Source organism: Rana temporaria, chromosome 3 (assembly GCF_905171775.1).
Source record: "Rana temporaria chromosome 3, aRanTem1.1, whole genome shotgun sequence".
Classification (NCBI taxonomy): domain Eukaryota; kingdom Metazoa; phylum Chordata; class Amphibia; order Anura; family Ranidae; genus Rana; species Rana temporaria.
This window is the reverse complement of record NC_053491.1, coordinates 282,734,614-282,761,240: the sequence shown is the minus strand read 5'-3', so window position 1 is coordinate 282,761,240 and position 26,627 is coordinate 282,734,614. Positions and strand designations below refer to the sequence as shown.

Here is a 26,627-nt window from a genome sequence, read left to right as displayed (position 1 = left end):
GGGGACATGACACAGGAGGGGGACAGAGGCTGGGGACATGACACAGGAGGGGGACAGAGGCTGGGGACATGACACAAGAGGGGGACAGAGGCTGGGGACATGACACAGGAGGGGGACAGAGGCTGGGGACATGGCACAGGAGGGGGACAGAGGCTGGGGACATGACACAGGAGGGGGACAGAGGCTGGGGACATGACACAGGAGGGGGACAGAGGCTGGGGACATGACACAGGAGGGGGACAGAGGCTGGGGACATGACACAGGAGGGGGACAGAGGCTGGGGACATGACACAGGAGGGGGACAGAGGCTGGGGACATGACACAGGAGGGGGACAGAGGCTGGGAACATGACACAGGAGGGGGACAGAGGCTGGGGACATGACACAGGAGGGGGACAGAGGCTGGGGACATGGCACAGGAGGGGGACAGAGGCTGGGGACATGGCACAGGAGGGGGACAGAGGCTGGGGACATGGCACAGGAGGGGGACAGAGGCTGGGGACATGACACAGGAGGGGGACAGAGGCTGGGGACATGGCACAGGAGGGGGACAGAGGCTGGGGACATGGCACAGGAGGGGGACAGAGGCTGGGGACATGACACAGGAGGGGGACAGAGGCTGGGGACATGGCACAGGAGGGGGACAGAGGCTGGGGACATGGCACAGGAGGGGGACAGAGGCTGGGGACATGGCACAGGAGGGGGACAGAGGCTGGGGACATGACACAGGAGGGGGACATAGGCTGGGGACATGACACAGGAGGGGGACAGAGGCTGGGGACATGACACAGGAGGGGGACAGAGGCTGGGGACATGGCACAGGAGGGGGACAGAGGCTGGGGACATGGCACAGGAGGGGGACAGAGGCTGGGGACATGACACAGGAGGGGGACAGAGGCTGGGGACATGACACAAGAGGGGGACAGAGGCTGGGGACATGACACAGGAGGGGGACAGAGGCTGGGGACATGACACAAGAGGGGGACAGAGGCTGGGGACATGACACAGGAGGGGGACAGACGCTGGGGACATGACACAGGAGGGGGACAGACGCTGGGGACATGGCACAGGAGGGGGACAGACGCTGGGGAAATGACACAGGAGGGGACAGAGGCTGGGGACATGACACAGGAGGGGGACAGAGGCTGGGGACATGACACAGGAGGGGGACAGAGGCTGGGGACATGGCACAGGAGGGGGACAGAGGCTGGGGACATGACACAGGAGGGGGACATAGGCTGGGGACATGACACAGGAGGGGGACAGAGGCTGGGGACATGACACAGGAGGGGGACAGAGGCTGGGGACATGGCACAGGAGGGGGACAGAGGCTGGGGACATGGCACAGGAGGGGGACAGAGGCTGGGGACATGACACAGGAGGGGGACAGAGGCTGGGGACATGACACAAGAGGGGGACAGAGGCTGGGGACATGACACAGGAGGGGGACAGAGGCTGGGGACATGACACAAGAGGGGGACAGAGGCTGGGGACATGACACAGGAGGGGGACAGACGCTGGGGACATGACACAGGAGGGGGACAGACGCTGGGGACATGACACAGGAGGGGGACAGACGCTGGGGACATGACACAGGAGGGGGACAGACGCTGGGGACATGACACAAGAGGGGGACAGACGCTGGGGACATGACACAGGAGGGGGACAGACGCTGGGGACATGACACAGGAGGGGGACAGACGCTGGGGACATGACACAGGAGGGGGACAGACGCTGGGGACATGACACAGGAGGGGGACAGACGCTGGGGACATGACACAGGAGGGGGACAGACGCTGGGGACATGACACAGGAGGGGGACAGAGGCTGGGGACATGACACAGGAGGGGGACAGACGCTGGGGACATGACACAGGAGGGGGACAGACGCTGGGGACATGACACAGGAGGGGGACAGACGCTAGGGACATGACACAGGAGGGGGACAGACGCTGGGGACATTACACAGGAGGGGGACAGACGCTGGGGACATGACACAGGAGGGGGACAGAGGCTGGGGACATGACACAGGAGGGAGACAGACGCTGGGGACATGACACAGGAGGGGGACAGACGCTGGGGACATGGCACAGGAGGGGGACAGACGCTGGGGACATGACACAGGAGGGGGACAGACGCTGGGGACATGACACAGGAGGGGGACAGACGCTGGGGACATGGCACAGGAGGGGGACAGACGCTGGGGAAATGACACAGGAGGGGACAGAGGCTGGGGACATGACACAGGAGGGGGACAGAGGCTGGGGACATGACACAGGAGGGGGACAGAGGCTGGGGACATGACACAGGAGGGGGACAGAGGCTGGGGACATGACACAGGAGGGGGACAGAGGCTGGGGACATGACTCAGGAGGGGGACAGAGGCTGGGGACATGACACAGGAGGGGGACAGAGGCTGGGGACATGACACAGGAGGGGGACAGAGGCTGGGGACATGACACAGGAGGGGGACAGAGGCTGGGGACATGACACAGGAGGGGGACAGAGGCTGGGGACATGGCACAGGAGGGGGACAGAGGCTGGGGACATGGCACAGGAGGGGGACAGAGGCTGGGGACATGGCACAGGAGGGGGACAGAGGCTGGGGACATGACACAGGAGGGGGACAGAGGCTGGGGACATGGCACAGGAGGGGGACAGAGGCTGGGGACATGACACAGGAGGGGGACAGAGGCTGGGGACATGGCACAGGAGGGGGACAGAGGCTGGGGACATGGCACAGGAGGGGGACAGAGGCTGGGGACATGGCACAGGAGGGGGACAGAGGCTGGGGACATGGCACAGGAGGGGGACAGAGGCTGGGGACATGGCACAGGAGGGGGACAGAGGCTGGGGACATGACACAGGAGGGGGACAGAGGCTGGGGACATGACACAGGAGGGGGACAGAGGCTGGGGACATGACACAGGAGGGGGACAGAGGCTGGGGACATGGCACAGGAGGGGGACAGAGGCTGGGGACATGACACAGGAGGGGGACAGAGGCTGGGGACATGGCACAGGAGGGGGACAGAGGCTGGGGACATGGCACAGGAGGGGGGCAGAGGCTGGGGACATGACACAAGAGGGGGGCAGAGGCTGGGGACATGACACAGGAGGGGGACAGAGGCTGGGGACATGACACAAGAGGGGGACAGAGGCTGGGGACATGACACAGGAGGGGGACAGACGCTGGGGACATGACACAGGAGGGGGACAGACGCTGGGGACATGACACAGGAGGGGGACAGACGCTGGGGACATGACACAGGAGGGGGACAGACGCTGGGGACATGACACAGGAGGGGGACAGACGCTGGGGACATGACACAGGAGGGGGACAGACGCTGGGGACATGACACAGGAGGGGGACAGAGGCTGGGGACATGACACAGGAGGGGGACAGAGGCTGGGGACATGACACAGGAGGGGGACAGACGCTGGGGACATGACACAGGAGGGGGACAGACGCTGGGGACATGACACAGGAGGGGGACAGACGCTGGGGACATGACACAGGAGGGGGACAGACGCTGGGGACATGACACAGGAGGGCGACAGACGCTGGGGACATGACACAGGAGGGAGACAGACGCTGGGGACATGACACAGGAGGGGGACAGACGCTGGGGACATGACACAGGAGGGGGACAGAGGCTGGGGACATGACACAGGAGGGAGACAGACGCTGGGGACATGACACAGGAGGGGGACAGAGGCTGGGGACATGACACAGGAGGGAGACAGACGCTGGGGACATGACACAGGAGGGGGACAGACGCTGGGGACATGGCACAGGAGGGGGACAGACGCTGGGGACATGACACAGGAGGGGGACAGACGCTGGGGACATGACACAGGAGGGGGACAGACGCTGGGGACATGGCACAGGAGGGGGACAGACGCTGGGGACATGACACAGGAGGGGACAGAGGCTGGGGACAGGCAGCCACTGTTTAATCAATAACAATTGATTAAACAGTGGCTGCATGTGATGGCACAGTGGCTGCGTGTGATGGCACAGTGGTTTTGTTTGATGGGCACAGTGGCGACAATTGATGGCACAGTGGCTGCGTGTGATCGGCACAGTGGCAACAATTGATGGCACAGTGACTGCGTGTGTTGGCACAGTGGCTGCATGTGATGGGCACAGTGGCTGCATGTGATTGGCACAGTGGCTGCGTGTGATTGGCACAGTGGCTGCGTGTGATTGGCACAGTGGCTGCGTGTGATTGGCACAGTGGCTGCATGTGATTGGCACAGTGGCTGCATGTGATTGGAACAGTGGCTGTGTTTGGGAACAGTGGCAACAATTGATTGCACAGTGGCTGCGTGTGATTGGCACAGTGGCTGCGTTTGATGGGAACAGTGGCTGCGTGTGATCGGCACAGTGGCTGCGTGTGATTGGCACAGTGGCTGCGTGTGATTGGCACAGTGGCTGTGTTTGGCAACAGTGGCAACAATTGATTGCACAGTGGCTGCGTGTGATTGGCACAGTGGCTGCGTTTGATGGGAACAGTGGCTGCGTGTGATTGGCACAGTGGCTGCGTGTGATTGGCACAGTGGCTGCGTGTGATTGGCACAGTGGCTGCGTGTGATGGGCACAGTGGCTGCGTGTGATGGGCACAGTGGCTGCGTGTGATTGGCACAGTGGCTGCGTTTGATGGGCACAGTGGCTGCGTTTGATGGGCACAGTGGCTGCGTGTGATTGGCACAGTGGCTGCGTGTGATTGGCACAGTGGCTGCGTGTGATTGGCACAGTGGCTGCGTGTGATTGGCACAGTGGCTGCGTTTGATGGGCACAGTGGCTGCGTTTGATGGGCACAGTGGCTGCGTTTGATGGGCACAGTGGCTGCATGTGATTGGCACAGTGGCTGCGTGTGATTGGCACAGTGGCTGCGTGTGATTGGCACAGTGGCTGCGTGTGATTGGCACAGTGGCTGCATGTGATTGGCACAGTGGCTGTGTTTGGGAACAGTGGCAACAATTGATTGCACAGTGGCTGCGTGTGATTGGCACAGTGGCTGCGTTTGATGGGAACAGTGGCTGCGTGTGATTGGCACAGTGGCTGCGTGTGATTGGCACAGTGGCTACGTGTGATTGGCACAGTGGCTGCGTGTGATTGGCACAGTGGCGACAATTTATGGTGGCGAAGTGGCTACGTGTGTTGGCACAAGTGGCTGCGTGTGTTGGCATAAGTGGCTGCATGTGTTGGCACAAGTGGCTGCATGTGTTGGCACAGTGGCTGCATGTGATTGGCACAGTGGCTGCATGTGATTGGCACAGTGGCTGTGTTTGGGAACAGTGGCAACAATTGATTGCACAGTGGCTGCGTGTGATTGGCACAGTGGCTGCGTTTGATGGGAACAGTGGCTGCGTGTGATTGGCACAGTGGCTGCGTGTGATTGGCACAGTGGCTACGTGTGATTGGCACAGTGGCTGCGTGTGATTGGCACAGTGGCGACAATTTATGGTGGCGAAGTGGCTACGTGTGTTGGCACAAGTGGCTGCGTGTGTTGGCATAAGTGGCTGCATGTGTTGGCACAAGTGGCTGCATGTGTTGGCACAAGTGGCTGCGTGTGATGGGCACAGTGACCCCTCCCGGCCCTGCCTACTGTTATCACCGCGCATAGACACTCCCCCTTGGACGGATCTGTCCAATCGCGAGCAAGGGGGAGTGTCTATGTGACTCCCCCTTGCTCGCGATTGGACAGATCCGTCCAAGGGGAAGTGTCTATGCCATAGACACTCCCCCTTGGACGGATCTGTCCAATCGCGAGCAAGGGGGAGTGTCTATGTGACTTCCCCTTGCTCGCGATTGGACAGATCCGTCCAAGGGGGAGTGTCTATGCGCGGCGGGGAAAACAGCTGTTCAAACGAACGCTGTCTGTTATGTTCCCCGCCGCCGTGACTAACGTGGCAGCGGCGGCGGGGGTGGGCCGGATTAAAAGGTCCGCCGGGCCGTATACGGCCCGCGGGTCGTAGTTTGCCCAGGTCTGGCGTAGAGGGAGGGTCTGCTGCCTCACTCTGAACACATCTCAGAGCGGAGAGCGTACAAGGAGATGCTGGACACAGTGACACATCGTAGAGCGCCCTGGGGGGTTGCAGCCTGGGCACACGATGTGACACAGATGTCAGAGCGGAGCGGCGCTGCTTGTCAAGGCACTGGTGTATGGTGCAAGCTCTGTGAAGGATGGTGAGGGAGTAGTGGAATAACCAGTGGCGGGGCGCTCTTAGCGGCAGTGTGCTCTAGGCGGTCGCCTAATCTGCTTTGTGGCAGCGCCGGCCCTGGAGCCGGCTTACATTCTTCATCCTCACCGGGCCCCACTCGGCTGCGGGCCCCATAGTGCCCGCGTGGGTCGCTATGGTGGTAGTTCCGTCACTGGCGTGTTACCTCTGTGAGCGTCTAGGGGTAGATGATGATGAGAGCAGCAATGATGGAATGTCCAAACAGCAGGTGTCTTTTCTTGTGCTTTAATTTTACCCAACACGGTAAACAATAAACTTGAGGTAGATAGTAGAGGTGTATGAGGAAAGGAAATAGCAGATTCAGGCCCAACAGTATGGAAGCAGTCCTGCCTCCAACGACACTTTACTTTCGACGCCACTCCAGCCGGAGTGGGTATAGTGTACCTGGACAGGCCTCTCACACCGACCTGGCAGCCAGGGTATCACTCTGTACTTTGAGAGGATCAGGTCTCTGCCACAGACCTGGCCTCAGAACTTAGGATATGGAGACTATACTCTTCAGTAAACTTCTTCTTGCCTAGATCTCTCTCAGATAGTTTCAATTTTGTCATCGACTGACAGGTGGCCAACAGCCACCGCCTCAGTGTCCGGTTACCTCGATCCCCAGTGGATTGTCTAGGCCCTGTTGGACCGCCAGCCTCTCATTGGCGCTCCTCCGACGGACTCCCCACCGAACAGCTACACTTGCTTGGGATCTCCTCAGAGTTGGGGCCCAGTCGATTACTGCACAACTTCAAATGTTCTGGGCCAACATGGTCCCGGAACCAGGAATACCGCATGGCACGCGCAACCCGGCCTGATAGGCCATCTCGCCAGGGAGCCGTGATGTGTGGTCACCCTGAAGGTGGGCACCACACCAGGAACAAGAACCCCGCCCCATGGCGTCTGCTCCAGAAGTACCCTCTCCCAGCATGCCCCGCGAGGGAAAACCCCTCCTGATTGGCTGCTGGCAAGAGGCACCCCAGCCTGGACCTCATTGGCGCCACCTGTCACCCCGGGGTGGCACAGCACCCCAGCAACAACAAAATGAGCCCACAGTACAGCCCAGCTGAAGCAGAGACCCAATTTAGACAAATCAACTGGATGAGAACTAACTAACTCTCTCATCCCCCTTAAATTTAAAATAGCACCGGTACTGAAAGTACACAGGCGCTACAGTTGGTCCTGTGGGTTGCTTGGGGGTTGAGTAACCAACCATGTGTATGCTGCCACGGATAGGCACCAGGAAAGGAAAATTATGGAAAGGTAAGTATTCAATTTTCCATTTTCATGGTGCCTTCATGGCAGCATGCACATAGTAAATAACTTGCTCACAGGAAAGGTTGCTTCAAAAAAAAACATTTTAATTTGGATTATAGAGCAGACAACTGCAAAGCTTTTTTCCCAAAGTTACAAGAAGTGAGGCTGGATATGGACTATAGTGGGTCATGAATGTGGTGAAAGATGACCAACAAGCCACCCAGGAAGATGCCATTGATTGATTTTGGAACCGGAAGACCACTAGCCCGATATGTTCTCTGAATGAGATGTACAATCCAACTTGCCATGGTTGTCTTTGATGCTGCCATTCCTCTTCTTCTTTTTTCCCCTTTGATTGGTAGAACTAGATGGACTTGTGTCTTTTTTCAACTTGACTATGTAACATTGCTGGATTTCACACTGGAGCGGTGCGCTAGAAGGACGTTCAAAAAAGTCCTGCTAGCAGCATCTTCGGAGCGGTGAAGGAGTATACCGCTCCTCCACTGCTCCCGCCCATTGAAATCAATGGGACACCGTGGCTATACCGCTGGCAATGGGCATCTGCAGAGGTGCTTTGATTAACCCTAATCATGCTCCCAATAGTCCCAAATCCCTAACCCTAAACCCACTTCCACTAGTCCCAAATCCCTAACCCTAACCCTAATCTCACTCCCAATAGTCCAAAATCCCTATTGGGAGCGGGATTAGGGTTAGGGATTTGGGACTCTTGGGAGCGGGATTAGGGTTAGGTTTAGTGAATTGGGACAATTGGGAGCGAGATTAGGGTTAGGGATTTGGGACTATTGTGAGCGGGATTAGGGTTAGGTATTTTGGACTATTGGGAGCGGGATTAGGGTTAGGGATTCGAGACTATTGGGAGCGGGATTAGGATATAGATACTTACGTTGCAATGCTCATCCGAGTGTAATTTCTGAATTTGTCTGGGTGTACTCTCAAGTCCTCATATAGCAACGCAAATTGTCCACTTGAGGTGTGTGCTTGGAGGATGGGATGAACCCAATAGAGATGTTTCTGCCTCTGTTGGATGGATATTCTCCCAGTAGAGTAGCACAAATAACAAAAAAGCTCCATAAACTCCATCTTCTTTCTGTACCTTCTTCTCACCTCGACGAGATACCAGGAAGTAAACGGGAAGTGATGTAGAGAGATGGGGTTGTCCTTTGACGCCCATCCTTCAATAACGCTTGTAAAACGCTATCAAAACGCCCGCAGCGGTGCGGTAAAAACGCGGTAAAATAGCAGCGGTTTACCGCTATTTTAACGCTCCGCTATAGGCGTTTTCAGTGTGAAAGGGCTCTAAGTCTCACACCTGAGTAGGCTCAGGACACAATGAGGTTGATTTACAAAGACCCCTTTCATGCTGAGGCAGTTTTCAGGCGTTTTAGCAAACCCGCAGGCGGTGCACTTGCGGGACATTAGAAAAAGTCCTGCAAGCAGCATCTTTGGGGCAATTTGGGAGCTCTGTATACAGTGTTCCCAAAACGCCCTTGCCCATTGCAATGAATGGGCATCACTTTCGAATCGCCTAAAAGGCACTTTGGAAGCACCGCAACACTGGGATTTTGAATCCCTTCTTTGTGGTTAAAAGCGTCACGCTATCGGCCCCAAACTGGTCAGTGCTTTCAGTGTGAAAGCAGCCGGTATGAGCTCCGGCGTGTTCGCACGCTCCACGTGCAGAGCCGCCAGGAAGTCGGCGCTGCGCTAATCACAGGCAGGGAGACATTGTCCTGATGCTCGGCTGCAGAGATCGGAAATGTCTCACTGCCTGTGGTTAGCGCAGCACCGTGCCGACTTCCTGGCGGGCTCTGCACGTGGAGTGTGCGAACACGCCGGAGCGCCACCCTACTGGAGAGTGCAAAATCTGGTGCAGCTATGCATGGTAGCCAATCAGCTTCTTCCAGGTTATATTTGTCAAAGCTTAATTGACTAAGCTGAAGTTAAAAGCTGATTGGCTACTGTGCACAGCTGCACCAGATTTTGCACTCTCCAGTTTTAGTAAATAAACCCCAATATCAGTCCAAACTTGGCAAAAGCGTGTTTTAGGTGCAGCTATTAGGCTTCAGGTGTGTGATGTTTATTCGTGCATGATAAAAGCAGCTTCAAACGGCTCATTTAAAAACCCGAAGGGTAGATTTATGACGTACAAAGAACGCTGCAATACATATAGAATCCTTTAAAATGTAATTAATGGCGAAGTAGCTCTGCCCTATGCAAGAACCAGGCACGATAGCTTTCAAGAAGCGTGCTTTTCGCATGGTAGAACGTACGACATACGTCACGCGCATCCGCCGCCCCGGGTGACACAGCCAAGGCTTATTATTGGATAATACGCCGACCTCTTCCCAGCACTTGCCTCGCGAGATCTAGGCCGGCTATTTAAGTAGTGGTCGGGTCTCTCGCCCGCCCTCAGTAGACCGTCCATTACAGAAAGACGTAACGGTGGAAGAAAGGAAGCAGCGTGTAAAGATGGAAGACAGCATGGACATGGAGAATCTGGCCCCCCTGCGCCCACAGAACTTCCTTTTCGGTATTTTGCTGTTCTTTGTTTGTCCTTTTGGTTGTAGTGTGTGTTGCGGCTGCTGGCTAGGCCGCGCCGCCTTTCTTTCTGCAGGATCTTAGGAGGGTAATCTGATGAACAGCCCAGTTTATACTGTTATCTGTAGAAGTAATCGTGTTCGCTTTTTGATCTCTCGGATTTGGACGATGTGATCGGCACGTGAGCTCTGTAGTCGTGATTTGGCCGGTGAGCAAGCTATTGTCGCGCGCCGCCACGTGTGATTAGCCACGTGCTTGCGAGGAAGACGTCTCTCCTTATGTATGGCCCTCTATGGTAGGCCTGATACCCGCATGGGGTACAGCTAGACACCAAAGCAGGCCATACACGTTGCTATTAGATCGTCCAACCTGCCGACATTGAAGTCTCACTTCCAGAAAGTTTGAAACGTGTATAAATGCCTGCCGTGTCCTAGAACAAGGTTATTTATATATATATATATATATATATATATATATATATATATATATATATATATATATACACTTTTTTGTTTTAGTGTTCTAGAGTGTATAAATTATATATATTTTTTCTTCTAATAGTTATACCTGAGATTTTTACCTTTTGTATAGGCTTGCCTATAGGTAGTGTATCTCCTAAACGTGTGCAGTTTGGGAGATATTTATTATGCACACAGCCAGTGACACCACTGGCGCATGTACTCTTAAAGTGGGGTTCACTTGTGTTTTTCTTTTTCATCAGCAGCAGTGTAGCTGCTGACTTTTAATAAGGACACTTACCTGGACTGGAAAATATATTTTTTTCTGGACAGCAGCCCTCCAAACATAGCCTTTATAGGTAAAATCGGGAACAAGCCACAGCAACCAGGACAGCTGATGCGTTTCACACTAAACTTGGTGAATAGTCAAAGCTATGATTAAACACTAAGTTATGTGAAACGTCAGCTGTCCTGTTGCTGTGGCTTGTAGTGCTTGTTCCTGATTTTACCAGTAAAGGCTATGTTTGTTTGGAGTGCGGCTGTCCAGAAAAAATATATATATTCCAGTCCAGGTAAGTGTCCTTATTAAAAGTCAGCAGCTACACTGTATGTATCCTATATGCATTGCCTGCACCCATGGTTCCTGAGAGGAAGAAAATCACTAATTAGATCTACCTGGAGCTGCAATTCTCTCGTTGCTTACCTGTTTTAGGCACCTATGATGTCGGCCCCCCACAAGGCCTCCATCCTCACTAAGGGAAACAGGCAGTGGAGCCTTGCGGCTTCACTGCCCATTTCCTACTGCGCATCCACAAGTCTTGCGGCCCTTTGTGAATGGGTGGCTGCTCTCTGGGATACCCACAGTTCCCAGAAGGCAGCGCGCCCCATTGACCTGAAGACCTGCCGCGGACTAGGAAGAGTCTTCACACCTAGGCAGTTTGCCGAATTGTAAAAACCCCTTGGGTCATGTAGCAGCATATTGGTCCAGTCCTTAAGTGGTTAAAAAAACGTAATATATACTTTTCTGCAGCTCCTCCATTGAAGTCCATTGAACAAAAAAGCACCAATTTGCAATGAAAAATGTCCTTGGCCCTTTCCAAATACGCAGCGGCTGAAAAACGCATATATGTGAACATGTCCCATAGGAAACCATGGTATATGAACTGTAGTGCGCTTCTGCAAAAAGCATAGGTGTGAACCAGGCCTACTACTTATAGTAGCAGCATGTTTTTTTTTTAAATTAACCCTTTATTGTACAAAGCAGAAAATCTCTACTATAAGGTGTTCATTTATACTGGGAAGCAGTGAAAGATATAGATGTATTTATCTCTGCAGAAGCAGGATATATCGGCATTTTAACTAGGAGTCAGACACAAATCTATATTAAGGGTGGAAGGGAGATATAAATCTTTTATATTAAAGTGGTACTAAAAGCTGACTTTGTTTGTGGATATAATTTTATATATAATGCTCAAAACCTGTATGTTTACTTTAAATGTAATTGTAATGCCTTCTATTTTCTCCAGTCTATCAGCCTCCACCTTTTATGGGTTCACATGCTGATCTTCCCTGCAGTCTTTAAAAAACATTACTTTAAACAAGCATGTTATACAATGCTTTGTGCAGTGGTTTTGGTCAGAGCAGCCCTGATTCTCCTCTTCTGGGGTCCCCCACTGGCACTTCTGGATCCTCCTGCCTTCAGAGTAACCCTATAGCAATGTAAACGTCTGCCTTTAGAACCACTCACTTCCTGCCTAGGACTACATGTCCCATGATGCATTGCTCCTCACATTCACAAGTTCTCAGGCACTTAGGATTCTGTATGTACAGGTTTTCAATGTATTCTATTGAGTGAACTTGGTGGACTTGTCTTTTTAAAGCGGGAGTTCACCCGAAAAACCATTTTTAACCTTAGATCGAGGCTCATTTTGTCAAGGGGAATCGGGTGTTTTTTTTTTTAAAATTGAAGCAGTATTTACTGTTTTAGACTGATAGATCTTTTCCGCCGCTTCCGGGTATGGTCTTCGGGACTGGGCGTTCCTATTTGATTGACAGGCTTCCGATGGTTGCATACATCGCGTCACAAGAAACCGAACGTCGGTGCGGCTCTATACGGCGCCTGTGCACCGATGTTCGGCTACTTTTGGAAAATCGTGACGCGATGTATGCGACCGTTGGAAGCCTGTCAATCAAATGGGAACGCCCAGTCCCGCAGCCCATACCCGGAAGCGGCGGAGATCTATCTCTAAAACTGCTTCAATTTAAAAAAAAAAACACCCGATTCCCCTTGACAAAATGAGCCTCAATCTAATGTTAAAAATAAATTATTTTGGGTCACCCTCCACTTTAATCAGCCTATGGATGTTTGTTACTTTTGCTCTATTTCAAACAATGCTTTACAGATGCATATCAAAACTAAGGCCGAAACAACTAATCTATTACTTTCACTGTCCCACAGTAAAACAAATGAACCCCTTACAATAGCGATTATTTGTACTTTTTGTTTTTTTAACCCCATTATGTTACTAAACATCTCAGCCTAGGTTCACACCTCTGTTTTTTGGTGCTTTTTGCAGAAACACACTACAGTTCATTTACATTTTCCTATGGGCCACATTCACATCCAATGTACTTCAATGGAGAAGCTGCAGAAAAGCATGTAATGTGTTTTTGCGGCAATTTGTGTTTTGTAATCTGCCCAACAACAAATTGGCCCACAAAAATGTAAAAAGGCTATTTTTTTTTTAAAGGCTATTATCCGATTAATGGAAACAATAATCGGCCAACTAATCCATTATAAAAATAATTGTTGGTTGCAGCCCTAATCAAAACCATGACCTAATTTGAGTCCATGTTGTTGTCTGATTTGTTAAATGTACATTTTGTTGCGTTCAGCCGTAAGGATAACTTTTTGCCTTGATTCTTTTAGGCTGTGAACTGAAGGCTGACAAAAAAGAATATGTGTTTAAAGTGGATGACGATGAAAATGATCATCAGCTGTCATTGAAAACGGTAAGTTTTAAGAAGCACAGCAAACTGACTATGGTGGGGTCAATGCACAAAAGGATATCGCATAGGATATTTGGGTCACATGACATTTAACCCAAATATCTCATGTGATTCACTAGGTTTGTGATATTCACTGCAAAAACCAAAACGCTTGGTAAATGCTGCATATATCTGTGAAAGGCAATTCATAAAGGGAACAAACATTTGTCAAATAGGTTTTTGTTTAGCCACGCAGAAATGGATGAACTAGCTGGTTTAAGAAGTTGGCACCCACTGTGATCTACTGCCCTGCCCCTGTGTGATATTCAGCAATCAAGCACTGATTGCTCCATCTATTCTTAGTTCGACAGGATCAGTATCCTAAAAAAAAACACGGTTCCACCATTTTAAACTCTACCTATTGCTGTCCCTCGTGCCTTTCAAGACATTACAGCTCTCACAAAGGTTATCTGGGGCACAGAATCCTAGTCTCTATAGGACATTCCTGACCTCCACCAAGCAGGGTGCCTGACCCTCCAGCTTTTTCCACACTTCAGCTGTCCTAGACTTGTAAACAATGGGTGCTCGTGAAGAGGGCCCTGGTGCCCTGTGACAGTAATGGGCAGTGACAGGTACTGTTTAGGAAGGGATCTAAAAGACCCCAAACCCCTCTGCTGCAATTCAAAGTATTCAAAAGCCAGAATCTGCATTTTTGAGTACTTTGGATTTTTATAAATCGGTGGCATTGGCTGGCAAGTAAACCGGAAGTGACATCGCCGAGTTACTACATCAAATTCCTACTTTGTTCAGAAATCTGGCCAGCTGGCAGAATGTTCTGGCTGGTTGCTCAGGTCTCCCAGTAGGAGAGGGTTTATGACATCCCCTCCAGTTGCTTGTGATAACTGCCAAGTGGCTGCTTAGCCGCATCAGTTATCACATGAAAGCCTAAAAAATGGTACCGGGTGATGCCTCTGATTGCAGGCATCTGGTATAACCACTTCAACAAAATGTACAGGTGCGTGATTTTGCGTGAAGTGGTTAATCATTATCGCGCATTGTACCTCAATATTCCAGTGCTCTATTTGGCTTCAAAATAGGTGGGCTCAAAGTGCAGAACACTGCGCCTGGAGCTCACTCAGTTGTGACAGCAAATTTAATATTAATGTCTTGTTTCTACTCCCGGCCAATTGGGAAGCGGGTCCTTATTGGCATGGCGGGTGACAGGCGGGGGGAGGGGGTGCTCCCTTAAGACATTTAAGCACCAGCTGCCACTGCAGCTTTTTTTTTAAAGTATAAACTTGCTTTTTTTTCCTCGCCTTTATTCTAGGTTGCGTTGGGTGTTGGTGCTAAAGATGAACTGCATGTTGTTGAAGCTGAAGGAATGAACTATCATGCAAAACCTATAAAGATTGTGCTTGCATCCTTGAAACCATCTGTACAGCCAACGGTATAGTATTTACACAGCTTGGTTTAATTTTTTCAAAAAGAATGGAAAAACTAGCGCAAGTTCAAAGTGTGGTGATCACAGGATGCAAAGTGGGCAGGTATGGGGTGTCTGTAATTATCCCCTCCCCACAGTGATGAAACTCTGGCCTGGTGCCATCATTGCATTGCATCCAATTTCCAGGTGCCAGGGCGACCTGGGATTTAAGGCCTATTATGTGATACCTTATCTTGTAAAAACATTCAGTATATACATATTTGGCTGCATAAGTATCTTGGGGAGGTGGGAGTGGTGAAATGGGATGCTGATATTCCCAGTGAATGGCTGGGGTGTGGGGGGGTTGTAGTGCAAGTCTGATTATGGGAGGACAGGCAGACTTTTCTTCACGCACAACCCAGACAGAAATGAACTATGATGGGATGGAAGTGCTCTCATGCCAAGTGTAGTCAGTTTCATATGGGAAAGCAGATTCACAACAAATGCAGTACAAAAATGCTTTTAACACAAGCACGTGGTGCAACATATATCACAACTGAAATGTTGCGGTAACATGTTTTAAGCCTGATGGGACTGCTAATTTCTCTGGATGGAGCTCTGAAATGGGCAGCCTAGTGCCTTTGCTGGATGACATGGAGTTCTGCTCTTAAAAGCGTTTATCTGGGAGACTATGCTTTGTCTTCAGTGAGTGATCGCTGCATGAGGTTTGCGCACTTGGGTGCTCATAAACCGTATGGCATGTTGGCAGGCAAAACCTGCTAGGATGCTATTAAAGGTACCGCCACTTTTGGGGAGGAGTACATCCATAAGGCCTTTATGCAACCCAATCAGCTGGAGATGTTCAAAATGGGGATTATGTTGGTGCATGTGGCTAAGGTTGCTGTCCCATGTGTGTATTACAATTTGCTGAATTATTTTTATTTTGCTTGCTTCTAGGTATCTCTTGGGGGCTTTGAAATTACACCTCCAGTGACTTTACGACTTAAGGCTGGTTCTGGCCCTGTATATGTGAGTGGGCAGCATCTTATTGGTAAGTAATAAATTGGTTGTACCACCAAAATGTTTGTCAGTTATGTCACACCAACTTCACAATACAACTGTTATTTGCAGTATATTGCTGCTTTCACATGAGCATATACATTCTGCATGTTCCTGCTGGCATAGCTAATCGAAGATCCCACATAAAATACATGCCTAAACTGCTTCTGCAGGAGGAGTACAACTCTAAGGACTTTACCTGTGCCTGATGTAGGTGTCCTACGATTTATTTTTCTTCCCGCCTATGAATGGTCCAGTTGATTTTTTATGGCGTCACGTTTGGCTGTGTACAGAACTACACCTCTAAATTCATCAATTGTACATGTGAATAAGCCCCATTTCTCATGACCTACCTGAGGGTCTATCCACCTGGTAACGTCTGTTTTTTCACCTTAATGCATAGAATGCATTAAGGTGAAAACCATGTACCTTTACAATCCATTAAAGCCTTTGTAATTTTCAAACTCGTTTACTGCTGGAGTGAAATCGAATACTTTATGGTATTTAGGTTTGAACAACTACATAACAATGGTAATTTTAACATCAAATTTCACTTTAGTTTGTTACAATTAAAACTAAAATGTATTTTAGTCAAAAGTATATTTGTCACTGACATGAACACTGCCGGTAACTGGGTCCACAAACTTATGTCCAGCTGCCAGAGAAATTCTTAATTTTTTATTTTATTTTTTATTTCCTTCTGGCTGCAGTTCAGGATCTGTTATTTCAGGAAGGATTACCCCTGTTCTGCCCTCATTTTTTTTTAAAGGTTTTGTTCCAACCGGTTTACGATTCAGATGAGTTTGCCCAATACTTGGTCTTGATGCCCTCAATTGCTTTGTGAGGGTGTAGTAGTACAAGATGGAATCCACCCATTTAGTAGGGGCCCCCCATTGGGGGGGGGATTTATTGGCCTCCCTAAGCATTAAGATGCATACCTGCGTGTCCTGGGCAACTTGTTTGGTCAGTTTGTGGTGTTTAATCTTGGCCTGGCCTCTGCTGCCAAAGTTTTACCATGGTGCTGGCTCCTGGCTTGGTGTTACTGGTCTTTTTGGATGGATCCTGATCCTTTAGAACAGTGGTCATCAACATTGTCCTGCAGGGCCCACTAACAGGCCACGTTTGCAAGATAACTGAAATACATCACAGGTGATATCATTTGCTGCTCAGTGACTGCAGTATTCTAGACTGCATTTCCCCAAGGTAATACATAAAACCTGGCATGTTAGTGGGCCCTGCAGGACAAGGTTGATGACCACTGCTTTAGAAGTCTGTACTTGCCCAGACTATCTATCCCCTGGAAGATTTGTCATCCTTGCAGGCTTATATTGTGTAACATGGCTACAGTGGTCCCACTTGCACTCAACACTGGAGAAAGGCCAAGATCAAAGCAAGTATGCCTTGAGTATCATTAGTGATCAGGTCTCTGCCCTTCCTGACCTGTTTTAACATCCCTTGTTTATGCTGTCCTTGATTCTTTACCCTGAGGGGTTTGTCCTGTGGCATTCCCAGTTGCCCCCTTGGAACCTGCACTTGGTTGTCTGCATCCTTTCAAAGGGGATATCCGATTCTGTTGAATATGGGCATTGTCCTACCTCTATCTGTGTCAATGTCCTTGGCCCTTTTTGGCGGCTTCACTGCATACCTTGAACCTTCGGTATGGTCTGCTATGGCTTTCCCTTTAAGATGGGGCAGGTATCCAATTTGGTTACCACTTTAAAAGTAAAATGGGTGCGATTGGAATTTTAGACTAACTTGCAATGTTCATTAAAATATCCCAATTCTGTTCATTGACAGCCTTGGAAGAAGGATTGGAGTCATCGGATGAGGAGGAGGAGGAAGAAGAAGAGGAAGACGACAATGTTGGCATAGTAAAAAATGCCAAAAGGGCTGCAGCAGCTTCTACATCAAAGGTTCCACAGAAAAAGGCAAAAATAGAAGCTGATGAAGACGAAGATGATTTTGATGATGATGATGAGTGAGTGAATTGTCCACATTTCACTTACTATCTGTATTATATGTATGGCTAAAAGCCAAAGTATTTAACTATTGGGGGGGGGGGCAGAAGCTAATTGGTATCCAGGTTTATCCTCAATGGGCAATTGGTAATCCGTTTGCAGACAGTGGGGTACAAAGCCAGCAGCAATGAAGCTGGGATGGCAAAGGATGTTTTAATTGTGGATCAGATGCCTTTCTAAAGGATAAGTTCACATTTTGTAACATGTTGCATGCATTTAGGATGTAATGTTCTGAGCCAGGGGCACTCAACCTTTGAAGAGCAAGGGCCAATTAAGTGATTTGGTAACTGCAAGGACCACAAACTATGGGGTTTTACCACCCCCAAACTGCTGTGACTTGGCTTGGTGCCCCATAGCCAGCTGCTTGCTGTGGAGGGCACTGAACAGGAGGGAGGGGCCAGGAGCACTGAAGGGGGACCTGAGAGGAGTTTGGGGCTGTTAAGTGCAAATTCACTGCAACAGAGCTGAAAAGTATAACCTGTTATTTTTATAGGAAAAAACAAGACTTTAGTATCACTTTAAAAGCGGCAAAGGATGAGTGGTGGGAAATCTACTTGGGGAGCAGCAGTAAGTGGTTTGCTCAAACCTTCCCCACTATCCAAAATATTTTAAATGAAGATGGGCTTTAGTTTGTAGGATAATGGTGCTCACATAAACCACATGGCAACACACAAAGTACTGACATTAAAGCAGTATTTAGGCCACCAAGTCCTGAACTGAGCTTGCCTGCTTACGGGGTAATAAGTCTGTGCTGGAGATTTTGGATTCAGGGATAATGGTTTAGTTCTTTGCTTAACAAATGGTACCTGTGCCGTTTTATTTGAAGGGATGAAGATGATGATGATGACGACGAAGAGGAAGAAGAAGAAACTCCTGTAAAGAAGGTATCCATTTAAATACTTTTGCCAGTTCTGGTGCAATATTTGAAGCTTGATGTTTAGACTTTGCCCATTTGGGTGAAAGTGAACTTTTTTTTTCTCCCAAGATTTTTTTTCTTTGGGAGCTAGTCTGTATATGCTGCTATCCAGTTCAGCCTTTCCCTAACCCTGATTAGCACTGTTCCCAAACCCTGCTAGACTGGTTTAATGGGATAACAACCGAGCGGCTTCTAGCCACATCGGTTATCACTGGAAAGCCAATCGCCTGCTCTAAACAATGGTACCGGAATGATGCCTGCAACTGCAGACATCATCCTGGTATAGCCACCGAAAGCCGAGGACGCATATCTGCGTATGCTTGGCGGCAAGGGGTTATAGCATCCTGCAAATTTCTATTTAACCGTTTCTTTGTTTCTCTAGCCTTCTCAAGCTGCAAAACCTAAATCTGCCCAGAAATCCAACCACAACGGAAAATTATCTGAACAGTCCACGCCTGCTAAAGTGAGTATTTGCTACAATATGCCTTGTTGACTGGACACTTAAAGACCCAAAACTTGTATCCCAACTCAAAGAGAAACGTTTGTACTCCAAATGTTTTCGGTTTCTTGCGGGATATGTCATATTTGGGCAACCTAGGGTTATACTGTTGCATTAAAAAAACTAAAGGTTGGCCCCCTCGTGGCCATAACGCCTGCACTTGCTCAGCTGTAACAAGCAGTACAAAATATTTGCATGGATTGAGCAGTGTTTCTCCATTGACTAAGAATTTCATCAGTACAAAAATCCTATTTTCCTCTATTGTCTGAGGCAGGGGTTGGTGGCCTGCCGCCACTAAATCGCCAGCCCGTCGGTGCCTATGGTTAATTCATGGTCATCTGGCCCATGGACAAGTGGTCATCTGTTAATAATGTCATCTACATAATAAGTGTCTTGTAAAATAAAAATGCATCTATATACCTCATTTAGAGTGCCTCTCGGATGACTCGCTGTCTTTCTCCTCCTCCCGACTGTTCTCGGCCCCACCCGCTGCAACTGTCAGACAAGGTGAAGGGAGGTGGCAGGTCACATGAGCAGCACTCTTATGGTGTGTATATAGCTGCATTTTTATTATATAACACACTTGCAGATAACATTAAACAGAGTGAATAAGAATATTGTTAGACCCTGGGCAAGCATTTTCTTGCATCTCCCCCTCACCATGTCCAGACGCCTTTTATCCCCCTTGTCCACAGCCACCTCTAGCGCCCCATCTTCGGTGAATGCAACCCTTGATGCATTCATACATTGAATCTAGCCCTTAAGTGGGAAAAGGTTGCTGACCCTTGGTATAAGGGATGCTTTGATTAAGCAACTCAAAACAATTCAATGGGGTGTGCCCAGCCCAATGAGGAGACTGACACTTGACCTTTGGTGCTAAAGGCCAGTGGTTGTTGTACCCCCTAAGAACCTGGCCCACCAGATAGGCTTGTGGGGAGATCCCCCCCCCCACAAGGACCCAACCAGTGGGAAGTCATCAATGTTTGAATCTTGCAAAAAGGCAACTTATGAACTTTAATATCAAGAATACAGAATCTACAATTAACCTTTTTCAATGGCTAGGTGTCAAAGTTAGCAGCAGAAAAGTAGTAGGTTCCCAGAAATAAGATCAGATGGGGGCCACAAGCTGTTGACGAAGGTCTGTGTACTCAAAGGGGAATTGTGCAGAGGACTTTACAGCAAATAAAGCAGTTACAACCAATAGACACAGTCCCCTGGGTTACAAACAAGAATGGGGGTCTGTAGGTTTAAGTGGAATTTGTAAGTTGGAATTTTTTTTTAATAGCAGAGGCAAGGGTTAACACCCCTGTAATTATTTTTTGCTGGAGACGCCTTTTTTCCCATGATTCTTACAGGAGTAAGTTTCCTTCCCTAGGGGTAGATTTCCTCACTTCCTGCTTCCCTGTGTTTCGAAGTAGGAGTTTGTTTGTAACCTGGGACCGCCTGTACAGCAATCACTCTTAAAACACAATCACAGTAACCACAAAAGATGTATACTGTATTTATCGGCACTGCCTCTGAGGGGGTGGGACAAGTGCCATCAGATACATACAGGAGAATCTCCTGTGAACTTGGCAGCGTCTGTAATAGGAAGTCCCATCTCCTGGGCTGCCATTGGACTGTTCTCATAGGAGGTGGGACTTTGTATTAAAGAGGCCACGAGTAAATGGGATTTAGATTCTCTTATGTAATCTGTTGGCACTAGTCCTCGTCTCCCCCCACCCCCTTCAGAGGCTGCATTCATTATTTTGCTTCTGTTCTTTTTATTTAAAAGTGTTTTTTTTTTTCTCTTCATGGGGTTAAAGCGAAGGTGCATGTTATACGCTGATATGGTATATCCAAATAACAAGCCTGAGCTCATCCTTACTCCTCAGACTGAACTCTTCCCCACACAGCCACATAGGCAAGAGAATTCTTGTTGGGCAGAGTATTAATGCTCGGATGAACACGCATGCAGCACCGTACACACGATCGTTTTTTCCGACGGGAATTATGTGGTGATCAGCTGTTTTGTATGCTCCATCTGACAGTTGTCACATTTTCCGACAACAAATGTTGGATAGCATGCTTTAAAATTTTCCGACAACAAATGTGTGGATTCTGTTCGCGTGTACAGAAGTCCTTTGGACAAAAATCCAAAGTGGAAACACGCATGCCAACCATAAACATTAACCTAAGTTTCCCAACAGGTGGTGCTAAAGAGCTGAAAAAACACATTTTTGTGTTTGGCCGACAATTCTTTGCGGTTTGAATGCAAGACAAGTTCATGGCCAATGCCCTTCGGACAAAAGTCCTGCGCCTTGTCTGCAAAAAATCAGATCGTTTGTATGAGGCTTTAGACCAAACTTTATGGTTCAAAGAATGTCAGGCAAAATGGTCAACCCTCACCCATGTTTACTCCATCAAATCTGGCCCTCAAAGTTTGGACACCCCTGTTAAAGTGTTACTAAACCTACAACAGTAAAATCGGTCCTCGGTCAGCTCCATGGAAAACATCTGTCGTCGGCCGATGGCACGTGTGAGCAGTTGTAGGCATTCAGATTTCTCCACTCAAAGTACAGGATGTTATATTGACGGCCTTGGGTTGGAAGTGGTTAATTAGGGGGCAGAGGCTTCGGGCAGCCGCATCACTGGACCGTGGTACGGTGTTAAGTCAACAGCTACACTTTTTGTAGCTGCTGACTTTTAATATATATGGGTCCAGCTGGAACTCCGCTTTAAGATATGAAATTTGCATTGCATGAACTGACAATTCTGTTTTACTAGCTGTAATCTGAAGTTTACTCAAATGGAAAACTAATTCTGGTTGTCTTGTAAGCATTACACTGTAGCTCTGAATGCACAAAATGTGAGGATATACTGAGTCTTGCCCTGCTTCCAGAAACTTTGAAATTTGAAATTCATTCTATTCTCGGTCAAGAGGATGGATGTACTGCATATATTGTATCGCGTATTCTGTATCACGTATTTGTATTCTGTATCACGTATTTGTATTCTGTATCACGTATTTGTATATCAACAGACACCTGAACAGAAAGGGAAACGAGAGGCAAAGCAACAAAGCCCAAAAACTCCAAAAACACCCTTTACGCCTGAAGAGATCAAGACAAAAATGCAGGGGACTTTAGACAAGGTAAGATTACTGAACAATTAAAATACTGTACATTCTCCAGCAAAATGCTTTATTCTATGAATAAAAGCAAGCATGCTTTTACCTAGTTTTCCTGCATGCCACAAGTATTATGGTAAGGCATTTTGAGGTAAGTGAGCTAATAGCTGAAATGGCAGGCATGTGCTTGTTTTTTTTTTAATGTGCACACATTTTGGTTCAATCGCTAATCAGTTTTTATGGCACTTTAATATGACATTTTTAATTTATTGCACATGATTGTTTATGGCATGGTATTAGAGGAATTTTAGGTGGTGTACTCACAACTATACACATCACTTGCACAGTATAGGTGTCTGGCCCTACAGCTGCAACATGTACCTTGCATTTTACATGGCCTGTGTGACACACTATGTCTAGGGCAATAAAAGTAGCAAAGTTGCTAGCAAACAGCTGAAAAAGTGCTAGATGGCTGTTTTCTAATGTCCCAAGCAGTATGTACGTTGCCTTACTCCATGGGTTCAAAATCTTCCCAGAACACTTGTCCAGCAGTGCTTGCAGTGCATGACTGGAAAGTTATATCTGGTAGTCATTTCATGCCTTGGGTCATCTTTTGGGTCCCTTTTGCCTGGGCTGCACCCCATACCCAAATAGCCTTCTCCTCTAGCTCCAATAGAACTCTTGAATTGATTAAAGCCCAGCAAGAGCACCTTTCTTTGCTTGGTGCGCTCAGATTTTTGCATGGTCACATTCAGCAGTTGGCTCTGTCTTCATATATCTAGATCGCTAGTTAAACAGACATACCCCATATTTAAGTACACAATGGGAATTTATCTACCATCGCTGAAGAGTGCAAAATCAGGCTCACTTCTGCATAGAAATCGATGAGCTTCTAACCCCAGCTTGTTCAATAAAGCCTGGAAGCTCATTGGTTACTATGCAGAATTGAGCCTGATTTTGCACTCTCCAGCAATGGTAAATGAACCCATTGTGTACTTAAGTGGGGTATTGCCCTTTTGTCATGCTGGCCAGCAGTACTTTGGGGGAGGGGGGAGTATTTTTTACCCATTTCAGATTTTCCTTAATTTTGCCATGTGTTTTGTGGGGGGATTTTGCCTGACTTCTACTGCAGGGCTCGACAAAATCCAGGCGCCAGGTCGCAATTGCGACAAATTGTGACCTGGCACCCGCCGGTAATTGAGGCCGTGGGGGCGCACGGAGGCACAGGATCGCGGCGGACCCACGATGGCCGGTAATCGAGGCCGAGGCCTTGTGAAGTCCAAGCTTCCTTCCTTGACCGGGCGCCATCTGGTGGTGGCCGTTGGCATTACAAGTAAAACCGCAGTTCTAATGTGTAATTTTTCAGTTTTCACTGACATCTCCTTCCCTCTAATTAGAACCCCCGAACATTATATATATTTTTTATTCTAACACCCTAGAAAATAAATTAACGATTGTTGCAATACTTTCTGTCACGCCGTATTTGCGCAGCAGTTTTACAAGCGCACTTTTTTTGGTAAAAATACACTTTTTTAAAATGAAAAAATAAGACAACTGTAAAGTTATCTTTTTTTTTTTTTTTTTTCTTTCATTGTGAAAGATGATCCGCCGAGTAAATTGATACCCAACATGTCACGCTTCAAAATTGCGTCCGCTCGTGGAATGCCGACAAACTTTTACCCTTTAAAATCTCCATAGGCGACGTTTAAAAAATTCTAAAGGTTGCATGTTTTGAGTTAAAGAGCAATAATTCTAGCTCTAGACCTCTAACGATTGCGGCGATACCTCATGTGTGGTTTGAATACAGTTTACATATGCGGGCGCTAACTTTTTTTTTTAGCTGGCTCCTAGATTCCAAGCAAATTTTTCAAACCCTGTTCTACTGCAGGGGAATTTTTGACCATTGTTAAGCCACTGGTCTGTGATTTAAAGATTATACTTTTACTGACACATCTGCCAAACAGGAAAATGTTAGTTATTTATACTGCAAAATGTAACATATATTTATAAAGTCTATCGATGTAAAGATTCAATTGGTTTAATCTATATTTTACTCTTCAGGGTGGTGCACTTCCAAAAATTGAACCAAAGTTTACAAACTATGTGAAGAACTGTTTCAGGATGGATGACCAGAAGGTAAGACCTTGTGTGCTACATATGTGAATAAACGTCAGTTAATCTGCATGTCCAAAACCCAAATTGTCGCTGTTGACAGTACAGTCCTAGTAAATCACTCCATTGGTAATGGGACAAGTAGTTTCTCCAAATCAGACTATTTATTATTCACTGCTTTATGGATTAGGCTTACCTTGTATAAAATGTGGTAGTAGAATAGGGGATGGAGATCAGATTTTTTATTTTTCCAGAAATATGGTGCTTGCAAGCAGAATTTTTCCATTGGCTGCTTGTTCACGTGGCTATGCCAACATTGAGCCCCTTTCGCACTGGTTTGCTTCAAAACTGTCAGTAAAACAGATTGCTTTTGAGACATGTGCAGTTTTTAAAGGGCACGTGGCTCAAAAGGTGTCTGAGGCACTTCCCATTCATTTCAATGGGGAAGGAGTTTTGGTGCAGTTTTAGCTTGCCAAGGATGCTGCAAGCAGGATTTTTTTACAGCACCACCCTAGTGTGAAAGCATTCATTTATTTTAAATTGAAGCTTTTCAGGTGTTTTTTTTATGCAAAAGCACTTTAAAAACTTGGTGTGAAAGGGGCCTTTCAATAGATCTACTTCACCTTTTTTGTCATTGCAAATTATCAGGCATTATGAATACTTTAATGTGTACAAGACAAATGATTTCTCCATTCTAATACTTTTGTTAACCTTACAGGTAATACAAGATCTCTGGAAGTGGAGACAGTCACTAAAAGATAAATAACCTGCCTGCATCTCTTGCTGTCCTCTTGGTTTCACATCTTGTTTTATATATTTTTTTTTTTTCTTTGTAAGTAGCTGATAATGCGTTGGTCTGTTATACTTGCCAAGAATGTTAAATGCCTGAAACTGCATATTTTGTACACATTTTGTCAAGGTATGGCAAGATTGTTGGGCAGATCTGAAGTTCAAGCATACATGTTTAATAAATCTGTATTTTTTACTTCTTTTGGAGTCTTGTATCGTTTTGTGTAATTTTTTTCTTCATTATGGTAATGACCGGAAAAGTAGCACTTAGTGTGGTGAAATGTCTTACAAAATGCAGTTGTTGGCTATTTGACCCCCATGGCATTTTGACTGGGTCTTAACACTGGCAAGGCAGGTGGACTTCCCAATCACATGATCACTTTTGTTGGTGGGTACATGATCCAGGAGCCCATTCCACCAGTCTGTTTGATTTCTGCGACAAGACAAAAATGCTACTTAAACTGGATGTAAACCCAATTCATGAAATTTGAGCTAGGCACATATATCTAGTATGTTGTTATCCCTTATCAATGAGCCAAGTCTTGTAGCTCTCAACAATTCCTCTGTTAGCCTGAACTCCTGACATATATTTTTTTACTTTTTAGACAAAAGCAGCCAGAATCTTTTGTTAAAGGAGGTTGCTAAAATAGAGTAGCAGAGAGCAGCTCCTATTACAAAACAGCTGATGGTGTCTGCCTATGGTGAGAGGGTGTATGCCTTTCCTCCAATCAGCAATGTTAACTATCTTGGCTGTATGCCCAGACATCACACTGTTGACCAGGAAGAGAAAATCTAACAGACCTCAACTTTCTAAACAGTATATAAATGTGAACACAGCGGATATACATATAAAACCTATTTAGGGAGATTTGGTTAATCTGTATCATCTGAGGCTGTTCACTTCATTGGGAGTATGGAAGGTTTACATCCACTTCAACCAATTTTTAATGTTCAAAGCAAAGTTGGCCATCAATGTTTACCATTATTTTGTTTGAGAAACTTCCATGTAAGTGCTGTTTACTTGCAGGCAGTGTGAATCGCAACAGATTTATTTAAAGTTAAACCATAGTCCATGTTGCTGTAGTTGCCCAATTCTGATAAATTGCAACATTTCTTTGAAGTATATTGTCTACTTTTTAAGGCGACTGCAACTTTAAAGGTAAACCATAGACCTCTGGGAAGTCCTCCTTTGCATTGCGACTGTGAAGAGTAATTAAC

The 26,627-nt window shown here is 47.7% G+C and overlaps 1 protein-coding gene across 1 annotated transcript; it reads left to right on the top strand.

The window, feature by feature from the left end:
- The first annotated feature begins 9,895 nt into the window (after positions 1–9,895).
- Positions 9,896–25,609, top strand: NPM1 (nucleophosmin 1). Its single transcript, XM_040344706.1, has 10 exons — positions 9,896–10,033; positions 13,429–13,511; positions 14,815–14,934; positions 15,865–15,958; positions 17,764–17,941; positions 18,811–18,868; positions 19,283–19,363; positions 22,422–22,532; positions 24,570–24,644; positions 25,339–25,609. Exons 1-10 carry the CDS (start codon positions 9,973–9,975, stop codon positions 25,384–25,386), a joined length of 909 nt encoding a protein of 302 aa, XP_040200640.1. The 5' UTR covers positions 9,896–9,972; the 3' UTR covers positions 25,387–25,609.
- Positions 25,610–26,627: the final 1,018 nt, after the last annotated feature.

What these genes read in the sequence shown, in the direction of transcription:
- NPM1 (XM_040344706.1), top strand. Translation starts at nt 9,973, where the DNA reads ATGGAAGACAGCATGGACATGGAGAATCTGGCCCCCCTGCGCCCACAG. An exon ending in ATCAGCTGTCATTGAAAACG is followed by an intron (nt 13,512 to 14,814) that starts GTAAGTTTTAAG and finishes CCTTTATTCTAG; the next exon opens with GTTGCGTTGGGTGTTGGTGC. An exon ending in TGCAGGGGACTTTAGACAAG is followed by an intron (nt 22,533 to 24,569) that starts GTAAGATTACTG and finishes TTTACTCTTCAG; the next exon opens with GGTGGTGCACTTCCAAAAAT.